The 14,787-nt window shown below is 35.0% G+C and overlaps 2 protein-coding genes across 2 annotated transcripts; one reads left to right on the top strand and one right to left on the bottom strand.

Moving 5' to 3' along the window:
* The first annotated feature begins 26 nt into the window (after nucleotides 1–26).
* On the top strand, nucleotides 27–4,097 carry LOC147065193 (small integral membrane protein 12). The gene is made up of 3 exons (XM_085956747.1): nucleotides 27–221; nucleotides 1,471–1,600; nucleotides 3,316–4,097. Exons 2-3 carry the CDS (start codon nucleotides 1,471–1,473, stop codon nucleotides 3,453–3,455), a joined length of 270 nt encoding a protein of 89 aa, XP_085812873.1. The 5' UTR covers nucleotides 27–221; the 3' UTR covers nucleotides 3,456–4,097.
* Nucleotides 4,098–5,907: 1,810 nt separating this feature from the next.
* On the bottom strand, nucleotides 5,908–6,975 carry LOC147065192 (U6 snRNA-associated Sm-like protein LSm2). Its single transcript, XM_085956745.1, has one exon. It carries the CDS (start codon nucleotides 6,908–6,910, stop codon nucleotides 6,623–6,625), a length of 288 nt encoding a protein of 95 aa, XP_085812871.1. The 5' UTR covers nucleotides 6,911–6,975; the 3' UTR covers nucleotides 5,908–6,622.
* Between the last annotated feature and the right edge of the window lie 7,812 nt (nucleotides 6,976–14,787).

Genomic DNA, 14,787 nt, shown 5'->3' with positions numbered 1-14,787 from the left:
CAATAGCAATATACTTTTCGTATGGCAATCCCGTATTTTAATAACGCTTTTGACAGTTCGTTAAATTAAAATATAACCTAAAAATACATAAGATGTCAAAAGTAATTTGAGTAGGTATCAATAGATAAGCATTGTTGTATATATAAACAATATCAGTCCGCTGGAAGCCGTAGATTCAAATAGATTATTTTCTAGGTATTTCCTAGAATTGATTCGTGAATGTAAGTTGAATACCTACTTTATTGAAGATGTCTGTCAAATTATATAATATTCATAAACAAGCCTGATTCACTATTATCATAGTGCGACCTTCTTTAAGATGCTTAAAAAATAAACACCCCATCAGAGTATTTACTGTACCTATATATGTTTATCCTAAAGCGTTGTTTTCACTGGTAGAGTTTACTATCTTACTTACTAACTAGACTATTCCACTCAACTGGATTTGGTTGAAAATGTCGTTCACTCGCAAATTAAATATTATTTTGAAGAGTTGAGTCATTGAAGAGACTATTTCTCTTTCTCGCTTGCTCAAGTGTCTTTTTTATTGCAACAAAACTAAAAAATAATAAAACATCGCATCATCATGAACAGTACTATTAGATCAAAGAAATCTGTGATGGGGGAAGGCGAGTAGCAGAGTTACTATGCTCCCACCGTGCAATTTTAGTCTACTCTACCAATATCTAGTATTTTACTCTACCACATTACATATTCAGAATAATGCTTATTATGTGCCAAAATACTCTACTGCTAACTATACCAATAAAAACAAGCCTAAAAAGTAAAGGCCACACCAAACAGACACAATACCTACTAGATTCGGGATGATATCTTAATACATTGCAATAAAAAGAATCCCGAGAAGTGCAATATTATGTTAGTCGGTAGGCCGCTTTACTATCGCAATAAGTAGTCATGGATACATCTTTTGAGAAAGAAGTTGTTCTTTTGACATTCTCTCTTGATGTAGAAGTAGATGTATCTTCCTTGGACATGGGATGCTGTCAGTTGTAGAGAAGTGCATTTTCTTTGTTTGTGTTGACTCATAGTTCAAGCTTCCCGAATGTATGTGTCGCCGTGTGGGCAGTCATTATAGTAAACAACAATATATACCCTACCGACTATAATTTATATCATTCTAAAACCAGTATCATGTCTCTCTGTGGGGGCCTTTAGATGCCTTCGGAATTTTCATCATAAAAATCATAATGAACATCAATCTATATCTCTAGCTCCTCTTCCTTAGTAATCTGTACAAACAATAAATCATACTTTTAACTATGCCTATCATTGACATCCTGTCTTGGTAAAACTAGTAAAAACAAAATATCATGACATGTTTCATGTGTTATGACTTGTGCGGATATGGTTATTTACCAATAAGTATAAAATTATGCTAAATCACTGGTGGTTAGTTTTACCTCCACCAAAATATAAAATAAGCTTAATTGTTTTTTATCTTTTTAGATGTGGCCCATTTTAATAAACTTTGTTAGAACGAACGCTCCAATCCTAACCCTACCATTTGCTGCAATCATTGGGATTGTAGGATATAATCTGGAGAGTCTATTATCGGATAAATACACCCCTTATAATAGTAAGAAATTTATTACTTATTTACTTAATGGATTTTTTTCTTATATATAATATAAAATGTTATACAGCCGAACTTGTTAGTTCGAAATAGCGAGATCTCGGATGTAATGAGGAAACATTCGTTAACATTTTAGTTTATGATTTTCTCCATACATTTATTCGCTTTTATAACGAGCTACTTCTCGGGTATACCGAGCAAAACTGTTAATGTATCAATTGAAAAACAACATTTTCGACTCTGAGCAATAAAATCCGACCGGGCAGTTAACTAGACCGGTGCCGCCGGGATCGGATTAAGTTTATGACACTAGTTAAGTGTCTAAGTACCTAATTATTGGTGTTTTCGCCAACAACATTGAAAAAGTATCCACGCATATTATGGTTGAAATTGCATGTAACAAATCCAAGCTTTAAAATTAAAATTTTTAAATTCCAAGCCAAATCAGTAGGTGCCTACCAGCGCCGGCGGCTTAGCACTTCATTACAATAAACAACTTCTTTTGAAGTTTATGAATGAATGCCATGCTTGTTTCGGGGATTTTTTACAATGGTTTTCAGATTTTTTATGTTCTATGCTTAAATAGAACGTGGCGTGAAAAATGTTATATAACGATATAACGAGTGATGCTTATAACGAAAAAATTCAGTCGGTCCCATCTTCCTCGTAATAACCAAGTTCAACTATATTATGAAATAAAATTATATTACCATTATTTACAAAAATATATTTTAATGTAGGTACTTAGTTGTTCTACTAAATATATTTATATTTAGTAGAATAATTGAGGATGATAATAGATGGATCTTGATAAATCTGGATAATTGAAGGACAAGAATTCCTTCCGCAACAAATATTTATCCATAATATTCATTCATATAATCTTTTTATTATTAGTTAGTTAGTTAAGCTAGCACTACAGATCATTCAGGTCCATGGTAGACTGCACCACTGTCTATCCTGAGGTCTTTCTCTATCCAATCGGTCAGACTCAGCCTCTCTGCGTCCTTCATGACGTTATCCACCCATCTCCTCTAGGGCGAAACAAGGGTTCCTTTATAAAGTTTACGGAGTGCTCTAGATTTGTCAGATCTAACAATGTGACCGACCCATCTGAGTCTTAACGCCACCAAGACTTTATATAGGGGTTAAATTGTTCACAGAGCTCAGCATTCGTATGGATGTGCTGCCTTTGGATTTCTTCAACCGTCTGGTACATGAATTGATCATAGCCTTTTCTTATTGCTAATACTAAACTGATAATCAACATGTAGTTTGGATAATTGAGGTTTTACTGTATAAGTTAGTGTTTTCCAACTGTTTTACTAAATCGGCAAACTCTCGGACTCTCTGCCAAACTCCAATGGAACACCGAGTATCGACATAATAGTAATTGACACTCCCCATCTTAAATAAAGTGTGACTCACAAAGCAATTCCTGCAAGTCAATTTTATCACACATTACATATAGGCCAAATAAAAAAGTGAGCTGATATTATCAGATAATAATAATCTTTAGAGTTATCAGAAGTAAATTTTGTTTTGAATGTGTAATTTTGAAAAGCAGATAAACAACAATGATCAAAGTGTTTTGTTTTTATTTATGCTCTTTACAAGTTGGCGGCACACTAGAACGACACTCATGGAACACCGATTGAAAAATACTCATATAAGTTAATATAAATCTGTTTTAAAATATATTTTTGTTTATATTACAGAAGCAATTCAAGAACAGCGGTTAGAAAGATTATCAGAAGAGGACGCCCTCAAAGATCCCACCAATGTCAAAAAATTAAAGTATCAAGAGAACGTGTTAGGCAAAAATCTTTCACCGTCGCTAAGTAAAAAAAATGAATGATTTCCAAAGACTTGAAGAATGAAAACCAACTAATACAACTGGTTTTGTAACAAAAAATCTTAATGTTAATAATCATGAACCAGCATCTACTTGTATTAATTATTTTTTCTATGGATATTTAGGAGAAAATGTGTATGAGGTTAGATGCCTCATAAACATGTGCATTTATTTAATTTAATTTGTTTGTTTTATGTTTTTGTTTTAATTCAGAAAATGAATTCTTTTCAATATTTTTGAAACAATAATCATCGATAATCAGTAAGCATTGATTAGGCCTTGACATCATATACATAAGTAGCTAAGTTGAATTTCTTTATTTTATTTTATTATTTTCGATAAAAACTGTTCAATTGTTGCAATAAAAACGACATATTATATTATACAGGTACACTCCCGGTCGATGTGTACCACCTATACAACACGAAGAAGAGTGCCAACAAAGATTTTTGAAGCATGGGTCAGTGTATCATTTACGGACAAAAATTACTGACATCAATAATTCATTTGTAAGAATAAAATAATCATTTCGACTGTGAATGATATTTGAAAACATACATTTGAAATAAATAGTCAGTAAAGTGGGTGTGTACAAACTGTAGTAGGTAGTAAAATTTATAGAATAAAAACATACTTAATTTATCATTCGACTGTTTTGAATACTTTGTTGCGAATGGCAGGATTGGTAGACTACTGACCAAATGTTTAATAATTTTAATTGACCTTATATATCGCTTAACTCCAACCCTACAAAATAGCGCAGAAGTGCAAAGCGCAAGTAGCAGATTTCAAAATAAGTAATGGCTTCATTGTATCTTACATAAATGAATAAACAAAATATTATTATATTTGCTTGGATTTTGTATACAATGTATTTAGTGGTGATGCCACTTATGCAGATAAATTAAACAGGGACATCTGTACACCTGAAACTAAGAACTAACGACAGTTAGCGACATATTGTAAAAAAGTGCATTTGTCATATAAAGACCCAGGCTTCGAGTAAACCACATTAATATATTGTGACCTTACCGGGAATCAAACCTGGGGCCCATTGCCTTACACATTAGACCACATCTGCCCAGTATATATATATATATCAGGAAAAGGTAGGTAAATTACCACCGAGGCATAGGTTGGATGGTATTTTACGAGACATAAATCTTTGCTGCTGAAAAGGCTATTAAGGTTAGCAATAGTTGTAAACAACCCTCAACGCATGTTTGCATTTTGCTAGTGTAAAAAGATCATTACTAATTCACATAAATTACATTACTAGACCTGTCGTAAAAGAGGACTGGTGAAATGAATATATTTTTGCGTGTAATGCTATTTGATTTTCCACAGTAGTAGGGCTTGTGAGACTGACTAATTAATTTTAATCTCTATAAAATAGTTAAGAGGGGGTAATAATTGGCGCCTGAAGACGCCCAGTGACAGTAATGTAGTGAAACAGTAGTGTATTTAGTATTAGAAGTGAAACAATCACAACCACCCAGGCTTTGAGAAAATCACAAATATATTATGACCTTACGAATTAAACCTTAAGAATTCCATAGACGATGAATATCTCCATTCTGAAAGAAATAAACATGAAAGGCTGGGTCTCTAAAATATGTTTTGATTCTTTGGTCACATAGCCGGAAGGGAAAATAATAATTCGGAAAATATCATTGTTAGCAGAAATATTGACAGTTGGTCCGACTAAACGAAGAATGTTACAGACCTCCCAATTCACTTGGCTATGACTACAGAGTGCAGGTATCACAGGAGACATAACTAAGGAGTCCCAATTCACAACAGTGAGGGATATGAAAATGGAGAAATAATATTGTACAATAACTCTAATAGAAATGTGGGAATCGTTAACGAGATGTTTGCGATAACAGATTATGGATGGCTATAATTTTCCGTGTCTGGAAATTTGTAAGTATGCAGCTCTTCATATCACACTTCACCGTGAAATGTTGTATCGGAAACATATGGTTGTATATTAAAACTCATTCACCGCTGACGGCACAGCTGTTCTCATTAGGGAGCCATTAGATATAATTAGCATGTTATTTAAATTTGGTAATTAAATTCTCCGCGGCGAAGCGGTTAAAGACTGTCCAACCTCTTTGGGTTGTATAGTACTGAAATAAAATTCATGTGTAAATAAAATACGGTTCTTATCGGTTTACACTTTACAGGAAGCCAGCAGCAAATAAATTTTGAAAATAGCCGATATACTGGTTTATTCGTTCGGTTTTCATTCTTGAATTTTGCCAAAATCAGCCATGAAAATTGAGTTAATGTTCATATTGAATCTAATAAAATTTGAGACCGGATAGTATATGGTCATCTCTTTTTGATAGAAAGCTCAGGGCGGACTGTGCCACGGTGAAATGTTTTACGTACAATTTACATGTAACCATAATTTTCGTAGGTTGGTCATAAATAAAACTTCAAAAAGTATATTAACTTATATTTATTAGTTTGACATAGTACTAGTTACTAAAAGATAATTAATTAATTTACAATATAAAACATGAACCTTTCAGAGCAGTGATTCTCAACCAGATTCTGGAAAATTTTTAAATCTTTTTCATTTGTGTTAGATATATTACATAATCAAAGAATTGTTTGTAATTAGTAAGCCGGATGGAAAGAGACAATGTCTGATTTTTTTTGTAACATTTTGTGAAATAATGGAGTTATTGAAAAATTACCTTAATTAAAAAAAAAACTATTACAAAGTAGATAATAATGTTGGTGAAAGATAGAAAAATATATTAGCGTAGGTACATCTAGACTGAAGTTGAATTTACTTAACCAACGACATTATTATTATGTTTCATATGGCAGGTGAACTTGTTTTAATAAATGATATTTCACATGACAACAGCAAAATGAAGGATTGAGGTAACACAATGTTTAACTATTAACAAGATGCATACCTACATAATTGAAAACAGTTTGATTATTGAGTTTCTCGAAGAGGTTATGGTTTAGAAAGGAATTATATTAACACCATTAAGAATGAACATTGTAAATCTTGTAACTGGGGTTTATTGTACAATAGAATACACATCTTACGAACAGGCCCATCGGCTTGAATGGAATCTAAAAAGTTCACTTAGAACATAACCCCAAGTATTGTTCTCAAATCACCACTTCGTGCCAGTTGTTTATCTAGTTGACACAGCTGCCTCTTTACGTGCGGCATCTTGTAATAGCTGCGTATCGACTTCGTCTGCGGGCAGCTGAACATATCTCACGACAGATCCTCTGATAAAACAATTCTTGACAGATAGCATGTGAGGATATTTCTCTGAATCTGTCACATTGATATCGGATAGTTTGATATTAAGATATTGGTCGACAGAGTGAAGAGTTCCGCAGATGCTTAGCCCATTTTTTAACTCTACTACAACATCTTTCCCTACAAGGGATTTAAAAAATGAAAAGAACAACATTTCTATGGTCTGCCAAATTGTAAATCGAAATCACAGTAGTTTCAAGTTTGCATAAACACAGCCGGCAATTCATAGACAATAAAATAATATTATGCATAGACTAGAAATACAAACGGAAAAAATACCACAATCTCTTTGGCTGCAGAAGTTATACCTAGTACATACCTATCTACGGTAGTACTATTTCCACAACAAATAAGTTACATGAAAAAAAATCTAACCACAAAAAAGGAAACTAGGAAATTTCATAAAACCCGTTGTCAGCCAAACGCTTCTTTTAAGGTTTATAATTAATTATAAATTATAAATCTTTGGATTGAAGGCACAGTCCAATATCTTTGCATTTTTATTATAAATATTATTTACCTATATTAAACTTTCAATAAACGAAATCATCGAAAATATATATTTCATTTAGAAGTTTTTCATGTGGATGCCGAATAGTGATGCCAACCGTACTATAATAAAATTATAGTATTTGTACTATAATTATGGCCCGCGTACTATGCACGATATAAAACAGGTATGGTACGCCCAACATACCGTTGTCGCGCTTGCAAAATCCGCTATGTAATAAAACACAAACTGATTTACTCAACAATGCCTCACGTTTTTTACAAGGAAAATAAACCGAAAATTAGATAATTACTTCGGATTCAGTATAAATGATATTTTATAATACAATATTTAACACTTTAGTCGTAATATTTTTTTTTGGGTAAAAGGCACATAGCTTGTTTTATTTGGGTCTTTAAATCCGTTTTGTGGTTGAGGCAGCACAATATAGCGGATTTAAATTAACGGGTATTTTAGACATAGCAGATTTTGCCAAGGGTAAAAAATGATAATTGCATAATTTAATGATATTAATTCTATGTGTAAAACATCTTTAACCAAGCCAATAGTCTGTATCGAATAAACCTTTATCTTTCCAGCCAAAATTTTACATACCTATAAATAAGTAATAATTATTGAGTGAAGGGGAAATAAAAATATCCAGAGTAGGATGGATAAATAATTAAAGCATAATTATAGCACATCAAGAAAGTAACATTAGATCAGTGCTCGAAATGGAAAATTTCACGAACAGTAACGCTCTATAATTTTCCGAAAAAACGGTATGCTTAATTTTTTTCTTTACATACGTACGTACGTTGGATGTATAAATACAACAATAAACTTTGAACTTCTTACGTGGATGTATATTGAGCAAGTGGGCAAGGATTGTCAGCGCCGCAGGCGAAAGAACCTCGTCTCAACAAAGTATACCGTCAAGAATTGTATTATTCTTTACTCTTACTTTATCTACCACCCATAATCAGCAGGCATGTTACTTCTACCACCACTCGTCACTGCTTATAACTTATATTACTGTCTCATTTGGGATAGTTCAGTTTGTTAATTAATTAAACTTAAAAAACAACATATCCACATACCTACCATAAAGATTCAAATTAAAAATTAATTTACATATAACAAATTTTACAGATTATAGATTCAAGACGAGCACAGAATATTTAAAAAAAAATCAAAGAAATAGTATTAAAATAGTGTTTAAAAATAAAGAAATAGATGCAGCAACTATGAAAAAATAGTAAGTACCTATACAGAGACGAGTAAATACAAAATTTATACAGTACATATCTGTACACCGATAGAGCTAACTACGCCATTTAATTATTTAAGAAGTTATAAAACTAAGAATTTATAAATCGTTCACATAAACTCGTTCTCACGCAGGAGGAATATACCAATATCCGAAGCGATTTGGTTGAACACAGTGTGTAAGCGTTCTTAAGATAAATCAATCGGATAAAGCCATGGATGGCATCCACACAGCTTCAAACAAGGGATCCTCAAAGATTTCTTTTGAACCTTCTCCACCATAAGGGCCATTAGGCCATACCTACTTCTAAGAAAGCTTCAAGCCATCATCACCAAACTACGTAATTATAGCATTTTAAATTACCAATGGTGTATCATTAATTATCGGCTTTTGAGCTTTGAGAATCGATGTCTCCGCCGAATCTTAGGGGTACATTGGTACGACCGCGTTACAAATACCCGAGTTCGTGAGCACAGCAGCCTTCGGTGATTGAAGTTATCACGAAGAGACGATTTACGTGGCTGGGACACGTATTCCGGATGCCGCCAAAGAGTGCGGCACTTCGTACCCTTGTGGCACAGCCTCAAGGGTTCCATCGCCGTGGCCGCCTCTCCCTCACCCTGCAGCGGTGCTACAAAAGCGACCTATTTGCTGCAGGTCTGACATGGCGGGAGGCGCATGGCGATGGACCGAGGGAAGTGGCGCCAATGCTTGCCCTATGCCCCAATATTAGGACATGACAGGGTAGAAGAAGAAGTATCATTAATCATATAAGATAAAACATGACGGAAGGTGCAACTCGAGTTGCTAAACACGATTCCTATAAAATAATATAAAATTGTCATTAATCAGTAGGTACATACCTATATTCAACATTATAAGGACTAATATTGTAGTGTATGTATATACCTATACCATAGGCCCCACATCGTGAAGCTGGCCCCCAGGCTAGGATCTTTGGTGGGGCCCCCTTCTTATCGCTAAGAATAAAGGCAGTATGTACGGGGTAACAATAATCTGTATATTTAGTGTTTTATTGTATATTTTAAAACATCCATACGAATTATGGAGATGTCGAGTATTGATAAACAATAAAGAATTGTTTCGTATAACCACATAACTATAAATAATAGTATTGTAAGAAAATTCTTTTTTTTACTATTAAAGCAAATTTGTGATGTGTGTTTATCTCACTTATCTGGTCGATTCGCCTCGCCGGGCTCCTCCTGAGCACGGGCTCCCAGGCTAGAGCCCTTTCAGCCCCTCGCTGTGGAGACCATGACCTATATGTTACAATGATGATGCTTTGGTTACCATTATTGTAATATACGTACACTTACCACCTCAGATTAAAGAACTTACCACCGTATTTATTTAATCTATGACTACCATCTAAAATTATTTGTTGTCCGCACTGGGGCTCTATGTTAGAACTTGCGAGTGCAAGCTTCCCGGTCGAGATGACGTCATATGACATCATTATGACGTACTACCGGAGTGATAATAGCATTCGAGAAAATAGCGAGTGGTCAGACAGCGGCGCTATTCATTGTCACCATACACATATAGGTGTATGATAATAATATTTTCTATGGTTATTCTGTGCGCGGTCGGCATGCCTCGAGCGTGACGACACAATTACGTCATCTCGTCTGGTGCCACACGAGACGAGAGTTAGGAAATCGCGGTGCTGAACACGTACCTACCTAATTTGTGAGTGTATTATAAACTAAACGATTCAATTTGTGATGTTTGTCCTTACCTAGTCTCATTATAGTCATTATTATTGCCACGGTGATGAATAATGATAATACAGAACAATAATTTATTATTATGATAGTAATAAAATTTTATTGGAGGATATTCCTTTTTTTTTAAACAAATTTACAAACAAAAATTAACTGAAAGTTCTCTACATAGTAGGTATCTATTATTTCTATTATTTTTAAAGTAGCAAGTTACAACGTATGTAATAACACAATAGAAACGTCCCTTAAAAATAAACTAATTACGGTAGGCTATTCAATAGTTTCATACCAAAAACATTTTTGTAGGAAAATGGCATAATGGTGCATTTATTTATTATTCATTGTAAAAATAAGGGTTTACGACACGTCATAAATATTTTTTAACACGTCGAGTCAATTGTCGAAATGACATTGAATCAGTAAACCCTGTTTCAACTGTATTATCGATCTTAAATGCTTATCGGAGTGAATTCTTAATTTTTTAGCAGATTTACACGAAGTACCTACTACTTAATTAAACCTTCATAAAATTTATAAATATCCACTCATATTTATCATTTTCACCATACACATATAGGTGTATGATAATAATATTTTCTATGGTTATTCTGTGCGCGGTCGGCATGCCTCGAGCGTGACGACACAATTACGTCATCTCGTCTGGTGCCACACGAGACGAGAGTTAGGAAATCGCGGTGCTGAACACGTACCTACCTAATTTGTGAGTGTATTATAAACTAAACGATTCAATTTGTGATGTTTGTCCTTACCTAGTCTCATTATAGTCATTATTATTGCCACGGTGATGAATAATGATAATACAGAACAATAATTTATTATTATGATAGTAATAAAATTTTATTGGAGGATATTCCTTTTTTTTTTAAACAAATTTACAAACAAAAATTAACTGAAAGTTCTCTACATAGTAGGTATCTATTATTTCTATTATTTTTAAAGTAGCAAGTTACAACGTATGTAATAACACAATAGAAACGTCCCTTAAAAATAAACTAATTACGGTAGGCTATTCAATAGTTTCATACCAAAAACATTTTTGTAGGAAAATGGCATAATGGTGCATTTATTTATTATTCATTGTAAAAATAAGGGTTTACGACACGTCATAAATATTTTTTAACACGTCGAGTCAATTGTCGAAATGACATTGAATCAGTAAACCCTGTTTCAACTGTATTATCGATCTTAAATGCTTATCGGAGTGAATTCTTAATTTTTTAGCAGATTTACACGAAGTACCTACTACTTAATTAAACCTTCATAAAATTTATAAATATCCACTCATATTTATCATTTTCAAAACGAAAAAATTCTGCTTGTGGCCACTGGTCAACAGCATTATATGTTAAATCAGTTTGGATACCAACGACAAAAAATATACTTATATGTAATTTATAGAAAGGTATCGCCTGCTGAGATGTTTAACCAAATTTTAAGAGAACAAATTTAAATAATGAAAGGAGTTTTACCTACCATTAAAACTCTTATTATTCTTGTTGACTCTGAAGTCCCTTGAGATGTTGATCGTATTTTTGCCTTGTGTTCTTCTGCGCTGGCCCCTTTTTACCCCCTTTTCTTCTCGATTATTTACCTCTCTGGTTGTTCATCTTGTTTTTTACCGGCTGGCAGGACTGACGCTTGTATAGCGGCGTGCTTTGTCTTTGGTATTCAATTTGATATGTCTCAAGGAAACCAGGTAGGTGTTCTCTGGACTTCAGAGTCAACAAGAATAATAAGAGTTTTAATGGTAGGTAAAACTCCTTTCATTATTCGCTATTGACTCTGAAGTCCCTTGAGATATCTGTTTGTTATCACCTGGTAAAGCAAGATAGATCCTGCAAGATAAGGTGGAAGAACCTAACATGAGAATTAGGTATAACATCTCTTTGCTTTTAGGCTCAGTGTACCGGGCTGAATAGAGAGGTCAACATATTTTGTTCCCCCGCTGTAGAAGTCTGTGTGTCTATCGGTCTCTGGTAAAATGTCTTAAAAGTAGCTTCTTGGCGCCAATTACCTCTCTGCAGGATGTCATCTATGGGGTAGTTCTCTAACCAATTTAGAGAGGCGACTGCTGATCGAGTACTGCCTGGTGATTCCTGTACCCCTGCATCAGCGAGTACTGACTTCACCCAATTTCCAATGACTGCTCGAGTCGCAGGTTTTGGGGGGCCTCTTGACGAGATAAATAATGCCGGAATATTACCACCCTCTTCTCTTCTCTCATTGGAAACGCAGATAAGTTTTCGTAGCCAAAAAACTGGATCGATGTTTTGGCAACTGGAAGCGCTTAATTTCCATCCAGATTGGCGGTGCCTTGATGTGTCCGTCTTGGAACCAAACACTGGCCATAGAATTATATGGTCGCCATTATCGACTAGGCCATTATCCGCTATACTGAGTTCGGTAAGGTCATGAACCCGTCGTCCCGATGCGAGTAATAATAGTATAGCTGTTCTGCGTGAAACCTCATATAGGTTGTATACTAGTGGTGTTGTTTTCTTGAGGTAGTCCACGATTATTCTTGGATCCCAAATCGGTGGTTTTGTAGGTCTAGTCTTGCGGGTGGATATGGCTTTTAACATATGACGCACTACTATGTTACTGCTGATGTCTTTACTGATCATAAGTTTGCAAAAGGTAGCTATGGCTGACTTATGTACAAGAATAGTGTTATATGAAAGACCTTCCTTATTGTATAAGTGACCCAGGTATCTAGCCACTTCAATCGGCTCGGGGGTATTATAGCTTATCGTGTTGGCCATGCACCATGTCTTCCATTTGTCCCATGCCGGTCTATAAGTCTTCAAAGTGGATGGGCGCCAGCCAGAAGTGAGAAGTGATCTGTCCTCTACCGACCAGCTAGAAACTAACTCTGCCCACCCAAAATTATCCATAACTGGAGTGATAGGTCCCGGACTTGTGGAGGTGGATGGTTTGTCACCGTATCCACTAGAAATGACTCCAAGTGCGGGATCGGGTAGGGGGGTTCCAGTGATCTCTGCTGTAGGTCTGCGCTCCAAAAACACTTCTTCCACCATGGGGCCACTAGTAAATATTTTCCCCTTGCCATGTTCAGGTGTGCCAATACTTGTGGAATTAGATTCGGTGGCGGGAATATCCAGGCTAGTTTGAAGTCCCACTGTCGACTGAAGGCATCGTGGAATAGTGCAAGAGCATCATTCGGATTTCGTGAGACATAGGTTGCGACAACATGGGCTGTGTTGGACGCGAACAGGTCTACGTCTGGGAGTCCCCATCTTTGAAATAGGGGAGCTGTAGCCGCCATAACTAGGTGCCATTCTGGGATAATTTTGCTGCGTGAGAGATGGTCTGCCACGCAGTTGTATTTTCCTGGAAGGTATTGTGCAGTCAATGATATACTGGCCTGGTTGGCGATTTCCAGGGCTTCATTACGCTCCATTATTGCACAATTTTCACAATTTAACTGCACTGACAAAAATTTTTCGCTTTCGAACAAAGCAATACAATCAAACAATTGAATACCAAAGACAAAGCACGCCGCTATACAAGCGTCAGTCCTGCCGGCCGGTAAAAAACAAGATGAACAACCAGAGAGGTAAATAATCGAGAAGAAAAGGGGGTAAAAAGGGGCCAGCGCAGAAGAACACAAGGCAAAAATACGATCAACATCTCAAGGGACTTCAGAGTCAATAGCGAATAATACAAAATGTTTTAAAAAACAAGCGATTATCACTAATAAGTAGATTTTAGCGGAATTGTACGATTTAAATTACCAAACTTTATCATATTAATTTTATCACCGAAAATTTTGCCCGCAAAAATAGACGTGGGTATAAAATTAACACGGCGATTAGATGGCGATGAAAATAAATAAGTTTTATCACTCACAATAAAATATAAGTAATAAATTAGTAGGTAAGTAAATTCGCAATGCATACCAGTCAAAGGTAAGTACTGAGATATTTCATACTTTAGAAATTATTATACAAATATGTAGGTGCCATCTATATTTTTTATTGAATTTAAGTTATTTAAGTACAAAAGGTTTTCAAACAATGTCAGCAAAGGCACAATTCTTTTGTAGCTTGCAGCTGTAGTTACTTTTTTTATGTAAGTATGCAATTATTTGGAGTGTTTAGACAATGCATTTAGACACGGATGTATCGACACAAAAAAGAAAATTGAAAGAAATTTAGGGATGTCATAAATTTTATTTTTAACCCTTGCACGCCCGGCATGACATAACTTCGTTAATTTTCAATTTTGAGAAAAACTTTAAAAGATACATTCACACATAAATATCTCAATCTAACGAACCGCAACGCAATTTTAAATGAATCCACGAGCCGGAACGGTATATTTTGGAATTCCACGAGCCACAACGGCGCTCCGGTGCGTTCCTGTCCATTTCGAGCGCTGCATTAGATTATAATAAACAGTAAAGTTGTATAACCTACCTACTTACCGGGCTTTTAAAATTAACACTCTTCTCAACTTTCTCTTCTTCTCGTAAACACAAA

The sequence above is a fragment of the Rhyacophila brunnea genome, unplaced genomic scaffold, assembly GCF_057557595.1.
Source record: "Rhyacophila brunnea isolate RB1 unplaced genomic scaffold, BYU_Rbru_1.0 scaffold_6, whole genome shotgun sequence".
Classification (NCBI taxonomy): domain Eukaryota; kingdom Metazoa; phylum Arthropoda; class Insecta; order Trichoptera; family Rhyacophilidae; genus Rhyacophila; species Rhyacophila brunnea.
The sequence above is the reverse complement of the archived record's forward strand: the minus strand, read 5'-3'. Positions and strand labels throughout refer to the sequence as shown.

Excerpts from the sequence above, each read along its gene's own strand:
- LOC147065193 (XM_085956747.1), top strand. The coding sequence starts at position 1,471 with ATGTGGCCCATTTTAATAAACTTTGTTAGAACGAACGCTCCAATCCTA. Across the intron at positions 1,601-3,315 it reads TAAATACACCCCTTATAATA|AAGCAATTCAAGAACAGCGG; the intron begins GTAAGAAATTTA and ends TTTATATTACAG.
- LOC147065192 (XM_085956745.1), bottom strand. The coding sequence starts at position 6,910 with ATGTTGTTCTTTTCATTTTTTAAATCCCTTGTAGGGAAAGATGTTGTA.